Raw genomic sequence first — 7,894 nt, 5'->3', positions numbered from 1 at the left:
TTTACTAGCTGACAATGCTCAGAATTTATGTGCGACACATTGTACAGCGCCATATTTTCTGTTCCATCCTAACGGAAAGCCAGAGGGTTTTTCATTTTTCATGGAATAGAAACACCATAATATTAATCAAATTAAATAAGCAGGTACCAGTCAAGTTTGGACACACCTACTCATTCCAGGATCCAGGATCACTATGAAATAACACCAGTCTCCTGCGTACCCCGCATTCTGTAGTACAGACATGGCCTGCTCTCACTTATGTAAGGAATTAGGCACTTTCCCATGTTTATTACAGTTTGTATTGTAGACTGCACAGTAGACTAATAAACAAATAAACACTTTTTGTTGATTACATAATGATAAAAAATACTCTTTCTAATTGCAGATGTTGATTTAGTTAATAAACCATAATGAATTACTATGGGAATAAATATCACTGATTTACAGAAATATTGGAACAAAGTTATCTAATGAAGGCAAACAATTTAGAATCCTCCAATCCTGTAGCCTACTCCCAGCGCCATATTTTCCATTCCATCCTAACGGAAACCCTGAGGGTTTCATTTTTCTCTGAATAGAAACACCATAATATTAATCATAATTAAGTCAAATTTCTTAAATACTATGTTATTACAAAAAAAGGTTTTAATTTTGCTGGTAATACCAATACGGAATACTATCAAATGTTTCTCAAAGATGCCCTCTGGTGGTCAAACTAGCAATAACTTGCAGTAACAGAAAAAATGGCTGACAATTTAATGACAGAATTCTGCAGCAGCACGCATGGTGTGCCTCAGTATGTCGCAACTTTTAAAGGAGGAACCACTGTACATGTCAAGGAGGCAGAGTAAATTTCCTCATTTAAAAAACAACTTAAGTCATACCCATTCAAGCTAGCTTTTAGTGTTTGATTGCTTAATTTTCTTGAAGTCTATATTTTGCATTAGTAGGTAATGTTTCTATGTATTGTGATCGGTTTCAACTTTTTGTATTGACTCTATTTTTTGTTTTGTTTTCTACTTAATGTGCACTGAGCTAGGGAAACACGTTCTACAAATGAAATTGTTATTATTATCGTTATAATAACCCAGTCGTAATAATGGGCTGCAAAAATTGAGCATTTATTTTCAAGATTGTGCCCTTTAGCTGGGCGCTATGCCCAAAAGTGATCAATACAATAGTTGATCTAAAAACAAATGATTTTGGCAAACTTGTTTCTAACCAGCAACATGTATCACTTCTGAACTTATACATGCTCCCAGAGAGGAATGGCTGATTCAACTTGTCTAATTGTTCAAATCAGAGCCTTCTTGGCTAATAAGGAATGTTGCCATGGATGTAATGTCTGTGCAATTAAGTTATACTTGCTAGGCGAAGAGAACATGTTTGATTTTTAGGGTGTCATTTTTTAGGGTGTGACAGCTTTAGTTTGTAAGGCTCATATTGCCCAACCTATTCAAGGAGACACTGCAGGGAAAGAATATCATTGTGGTAATTTAACATTTCACATTCAACAAAACCTGAGATGACTTAGTCTCGGATATCCCAGACCTTGGAGCATCGTAAGCTATTGCCTGGATACCCATCCACATTGTTACGGCCAACTGACGTTTCTTCTCCTCTATGTGTCTGAATTTATCTCCCTCTCTGATGATTTCAAGAATGCAAACGCATTCTGACCGTTCTGATTGGTCACAGAAATCAATAGGTTGTGCCAGAGCCAGCCTACATGATGACATTATTCACTTTGATACTCTGATTGGTTAGATTTGTTAAAGACCATCCAATCGCTGATGAGTCGTCAGGCAACATAAGGTAGGTAACGGCAGAAGGTCTGGCGAGGACGTGGCTGCTCTCTGACATTTCGAAATGGGGAAAAAATTATTTTAGGGGAGGATCCTCTTCAGACAGATAACTCTCAACAAATCAAGAGTTTGGGTAGGCAGGGTTCAAAATTCAGGCCAGAATTCTGCTCATGTTTAGCTAGGGCAAGAAGTGGATCAGGCAGGGACGTTACCAGTGACGTGTTTTCCATTTCTGACTTGTCATCTTTGTCCCAACTGATGCAGGAACATCTACACACGTTAAACTGGAGTATTGGTACATTGCCGGAAGCAACCAGTCTGTATAGAGAGACTAGAGATGACACAGACTCAAGCCCAAGCCGAAGTCACCCTCTATGTGACAATGGGTTTTGGTGTTGATCAATAAATCGTCCTGCATCTTCATTATAATTTTTATGCATAATTGTTGTTAATTTATGAAAGTTGTAATGGAACCATCATATTTATATATATTATGATATAGTTCGCATCACCAATAAACATTCTGCTATATTCACTATTGTCTTCATTACACTTCAAGTGAAGCTTGTTTAACTCCATTGTTTGTAAATAATTGATATCTTAAACCAGTTAAAAATATAATTTTTCATTTTTGGACTGTCAGTCCTTGCACTAGACAAAATGTCTTAGAGGGGTTACATTTCCCTCGTCCCTTAGCTATTTACCAAGTGGCAAAGCCACAGTTTTTTTGCTTTAAAGAGATTCTTACTATGGTCCTTTTTGTATACTTTTTAGCCAGTAGTAACTGATCACCGAAGACAATGAGAACGCTTATAAAGAGATCAGTGATTTGGCAGTGTGTTGCCAGGACAACGACCTCTCCCTCAACTTCTGCAAGACAAAGGTGCTGATCGTGGACTACACGAAGCGGAGGGCCAGGTATGCCCCCATCCACATTGAAAGGGCTGTAGTGGAGCAGGTCCAGAGCTTCAAGTTCCTCAGTGTCCACATCACTAAAGAATTAACACGGTCCACACACAACAACGCATTTGTGAAGATGGCACAGCTGCACCATTGAGAGCATTTTGACTGGCTGCATCACAGCTTGGTATGGCACCTGCTGTAGTAAATCAGTAAATCACTGGGACCGAACTCCCTGCCATCCAAGAACTCTAGAAAAGGCGGTGTATTAACTGTGGAAGACCCTAAAAATTGTCAAAGACTCAAGCCATGCACCAAGTCTGTACCAACCGGACCCTGATCAGCTTCTACCCCCAAGCTATATGACTGCTAAATAGTTAACCCCTAGAGTCAATTGACGCCCCAGTGCGTCAAAATAAGTAACACTACAAAAAAGTCCCCATCAAAATGTGTCAGTTTTGACTTTTACATATTGGGATTAAAATAGATTGAAATGACAATTTCTTTGTCCAATATCCATGAAAATTATCTATATGGTCAAAGTGGAAGAAAAACTACAACATTTGTGAGATTTTTTTTTTTATGAAAAATAAAAGGGGGTTGTATACTCATTACATAAGTATACAACCCCCTGAGTCAATACATTAGAATCACATTTAGCAGCAGCGATTACAGCAGAGTCTTGGGTAAGTCTAAGAGCTTTCCACACCTGGATTGTGCAACATTTGCCCTTGATTATTTCCTAAATGTTTCAAACTCTGTCATTGATTGTTGATCACTATTAGACAACCACTTTCAGGTCTTGCCATGGATTTTCAAGCAGATTTAAGTCACTTGGCCACTCAGGAATATTCACTGTCGTCTTGGTTTAGTTTATAGGGATCCCCATTATACTACTGCACATGCAGAAGCTACTTTTTCTGGGGTCCATGTAAAACATACAAATACATGACAAAGTACAGAACAGTAATATACAAGAACCACATAAGATATAACATTAAATAAAACATTTCCAGTACCAGTCAAAAGTTTGGACACATCTTCTCATTCAAAGGGTCTTTCTGTATTTTTTACTATTTTCTACATTGCAGAATAATAGTGACATCAAAACTATGAAATAACACATATGCAATTATGTAGTAACTAAAAAAGTGATCAACAAATCAAAATATATTTTATATATGAAATTATTCAAAGTAGCCACCCTTTGCCTTGATGACAGCTTTAAAAACCCTTGGCATTCTCTCAGTCAGCTTCATGATGTAGTCACCTGGAAATCATTTCAATTAACAGGTGTGCCATGTAAAAAGTTAATTTGTGGAAGATTTTTCCTTCTTTGAGCCAATCAGTTGTGTTGTGACAAGGTAGGGATGGTATACAGAAGATACCCCTGGGTCTTTAAATAGATTTTTAAAGGTGCCAGGTTGGACAATTTTAACTACTTATCATGTTTAGATGTGCTGTCTATAATCACCCTGCAGTCAAACCTATTCATAAAATTTGATGTAATAATAGTATGTGAAATATTTTCATTACATTTGTCAAACTGTAAGTTGAAGAAACAAGTACTGTATTGCAGTTTAAAATAAATTAGTTCATAGTTAATCAAGAGAGGAAATAACAAACAAAAAATAAATATTGGAATGAAGCTTATTATACATTAAATAAATAAATGATAACTGTTTTAGTCAGTGGACAGCACAGCTTGAAACCACAAATGACATAACTAATAAATATATAAACATACTTTGTTCAGCTCAGCTGTAACTTTGATTAACAATCAGATGCATAATATAAAAAGTAGTACATTGCACAAAAAACATGTGGCCTTTTAAGCCTATTATACATTTTCACTTGATCTTCTCAGATGCAGTCCTGTGTAGTCAAGTTATAAGTCCCGTGATTAGCAGATATAGATGATTGGCTGTTCTTGTGATTACAATTGGCCACAGATGTTAGCGATGTCACCTCAGAAGAGACCGTTTCTGGTGGTGTACTGTACATTGTAAGATCTCCGTCTGTGCCAGTGTCTCCTTACAGCTGCACAACAGCCACATAGCATGCACTGCAAAACAAAGATGGTGAAGTATGATTCACATGCTAAATCAATATCATTGCAGACATCGAACAGCTTATTTGATCATATACTTTGTAGAGTATTTTCACAGTACACAAGTGAACACAAGCCTATACGTACACATAGCAGGATCCACAGGGGTACCAGAATGATAGCGATGCCACAAGGGATGATAATGGCCAGAGCCCAGCCAGGAAAACCTCCATCACTTGTGGTATTGAAAGTAGTGGTCAGCAAAAGGGTAGGAAGTGGTGTGGTGCTGGTAGTTGTTGGGGCAACCGTGGTTGTTAGGAAACCTAGAGTACACATTTAAATACATTTTAGGGGGAATTATAAACTATAACATAGTGAACTATAACATATGAAACTGTTTTCGAGATTGAGTATTACACATACTGTACATGGTGTTTTATAACTTGCCGTAATAAAAAAACTGAAATGGCAAAAAAGCAGCATACCTGAGACTTTTAAGACTTCCTCTAGAAAAGCACTAGGGAACTTGATGTCTTCCTCTTTGTATACATACATCATGTCTGCCCTGATTTGAGTGCCAACAATACTGTGGACGTAGAAAAGTGGTTTTGTGTGAGAGTTGAACATCTTCCCTCCATCCTGTTTAGCTGTACAAAAAGCAGCTGTATGAAATCTGCAGACATTCTAAAGAGTGCAGTTGAGAAAGATGGGTTGGTTTACAGACATGACGTTGTACTTACGTGAAGTTGGCATTGGGAAAGACAAATTGTTTGCCATCTGGTTTACTAAGAATATCATTGAGCTAAAAGGGGACAAAACAAAAAGTTGTCAATTACTATCATGACCTGAACATGACCATGGATGTATCTTCTGTATAGAAGTATCTTACTAGGCTGTTAATTGAATCCTGTATCTTGTTGTAGGTCTCACTGGTGAATGTGAGTCTATCTCTTCGAGACTCCATGGTGACATTGGTTATTATGAAACCAAGATCGATGGCAAATGAAGTATGTGTAAGTTCTGTGAGCACACAAAAAAGTGTTACTATAGACAACAGACCAAATGAACTGCTACAATATAGGAGTTTCAACATTAAAAAACATTCAAGAAGTATTGAAGCAGTTGAATGTTTACCTATGAAAAGTTATATAGAGAGAGTGGAAATAAATGTAATGATATAAGCCTAATTTGTTGAACTCACTGATATAAGTTGCATTCTGGAAGGTGGTTTGAGTGTTTCTCTGAATGTTCAATTGGCGAGACAGTTGCTCGTTGATGACACCAAGGACATCATCCTCAGTGGGGACTGGTGTGTTGAGCTGGAACACCAGCCTAACAAAAACCATCACTGTGCCAAATCTAAGAGAAAATAGTAATAAATGAACATGTCAATTCCTAAAGAAAATGTGTGTGCTTGCTAGCGTGTCTTATACTTTTTATGGCTGTGAAATACATTTTTTACATTTTAGTCATTTAGCAGACGCTCTTATCCAGAGCGACTTACAGTAGTGAATGCATACATTTCATACATTTTTTTTCTTTTTTTCGGACTGGTCCCCCGTGGGAATCGAACCCACAACCCTGGCGTTGCAAACACCATGCTCTACCAACTGAGCCACACTGCCACTAAGATATATTAGTGGCAGTGACTGCAGTAGTAATGGTAGGTAGATGGAAAAACGTTGGTTTTTGGTTTGGTGTCTCTAGCTTGAACGGTTCAAGAGTTACTACTATTGTTGGTAGGTTATTACATGCTAGTTTCTACTTGTTTAAATGTGTATAGTTTATAACGTTATGAAAATTGTTGTAGTACAAAAAGTATAAATGCTCTAAAATATATATCTAAGTTGATTCCGTGTTTAACTTAAAGCGTTTAAGTGCAAGAGTGGGCTAAATGAATCAAATAATTAGAAGAAGTATGTAAAAAATCTGGTGGTTTTACCTTCAGCAAGCACATTAATTGGATTAAAATAGCGCCTATACACAAACTGAGGTACTCAAAGAGCTTTTCTAAAGAATGGCTGACATTTTGAATGCTTTATGAAAATATTAGTAGTTAACGACCCACAAACAGATACACATGGTTCTTTGCTTCAAAGTTTCCTTGATTGACAAAGTGTTTATTGAATTGCATAAAATAATTATACAAAAATGATCTTGCTTACCTGGTTGTTGATGTCACTGAAGCCATAGAAGTTGAGGTAAAAGTTGGAAGTGCAATTGTGGTTGTACTTGTAGGTGCTGCAGTTGCAGTCATTGTTGGAGAAACAGTTGTGGTCGTTGTTGTAGGACCTGCAGGTTGAATTGCCATGCTAGAAGCTACAGTGGTGGTGGTGGTTGTAAGAGCTGGAGTTGCCATTGTTGGAGCTGCATTTGTAGTTGTCATTATGGCAGCTGAAGTTGTGGTTGTCATAGTAGAAGATACAGTTGTGGTGGTTATAGAAGCTTCGGTTATGGTTGTGGAAGTAGGAGCTTCTATGGTGCTGTTGATAGTAGGAGCAGTGGTAGTTCTCGTAAAAGCTGCAGTTGTGGTTGTCGTAGGAGCTTCAGTTGTCGTAGGAGCTGCAGTTGTCGTAGGAGCTGCAGTTGTCGTAGTACGATGTTGCAGTTGTGGTTGTTGTACTAGGTGCAATTGTAGTTTCTGTAGCAAGTGCTCTAGTTGTAGTTGTAGTATCTACAGATGTTGTAGTAAGAGCTGCAGTGGTTGTCGTAGGCGCTGCTGATGTGGTTGTAGTAGGAGCTGCAGTAGTAGGTACTGCAGTTGTAATGGTCAGAAGAGATACAGTTGTTGTCATACAAGCTGCAGTTGTCCTAGTAGCTGCAGTTGTCATATGAGATGCAGTTGTCGTAGGAGCTACAGTTGTTGTTGCAGGTGTTGCTGTTGAAGTGATCGTAGGAGCTTCAGTTGTAGCTGTCATAGTAGGTGTGGCTGTTGTCTGAGCTTCAGTTGTAGTAGTTGCTGCAGTTCTAGTGGTTGTAGGAGCTACAGATATTATTGTTGTAGGAGCTACAGTTGTTGCTGTAGGTGCTCCTGCTGTAATGGTCATAAGAGCAACAAATATTGTTGTAGGATCTGCAGTTGTGGTTGTAGCTGCAGTTGTGATTGCGGTTGTCTTATTAGCTGCTGGACTTGTCATTG

At 38.0% G+C, this 7,894-nt stretch overlaps 1 protein-coding gene across 1 annotated transcript; it reads right to left on the bottom strand.

The window, feature by feature from the left end:
• Positions 1–4,049: 4,049 nt before the first annotated feature.
• On the bottom strand, positions 4,050–7,329 carry LOC106596932 (cell wall protein DAN4-like). Its single transcript, XM_045713494.1, has 7 exons — positions 6,921–7,329; positions 5,957–6,114; positions 5,645–5,775; positions 5,496–5,557; positions 5,241–5,341; positions 4,903–5,078; positions 4,050–4,770 (listed from the first exon to the last, which is right to left on the bottom strand). Exons 1-7 carry the CDS (start codon positions 7,166–7,168, stop codon positions 4,675–4,677), a joined length of 972 nt encoding a protein of 323 aa, XP_045569450.1. The 5' UTR covers positions 7,169–7,329; the 3' UTR covers positions 4,050–4,674.
• Between the last annotated feature and the right edge of the window lie 565 nt (positions 7,330–7,894).

Source organism: Salmo salar, unplaced genomic scaffold (assembly GCF_905237065.1).
Source record: "Salmo salar unplaced genomic scaffold, Ssal_v3.1, whole genome shotgun sequence".
Lineage (NCBI taxonomy): Eukaryota > Metazoa > Chordata > Actinopteri > Salmoniformes > Salmonidae > Salmo > Salmo salar.
Note: the sequence above shows the minus strand (reverse complement) of the source record. Positions and strands in the feature narration are given on the sequence as shown.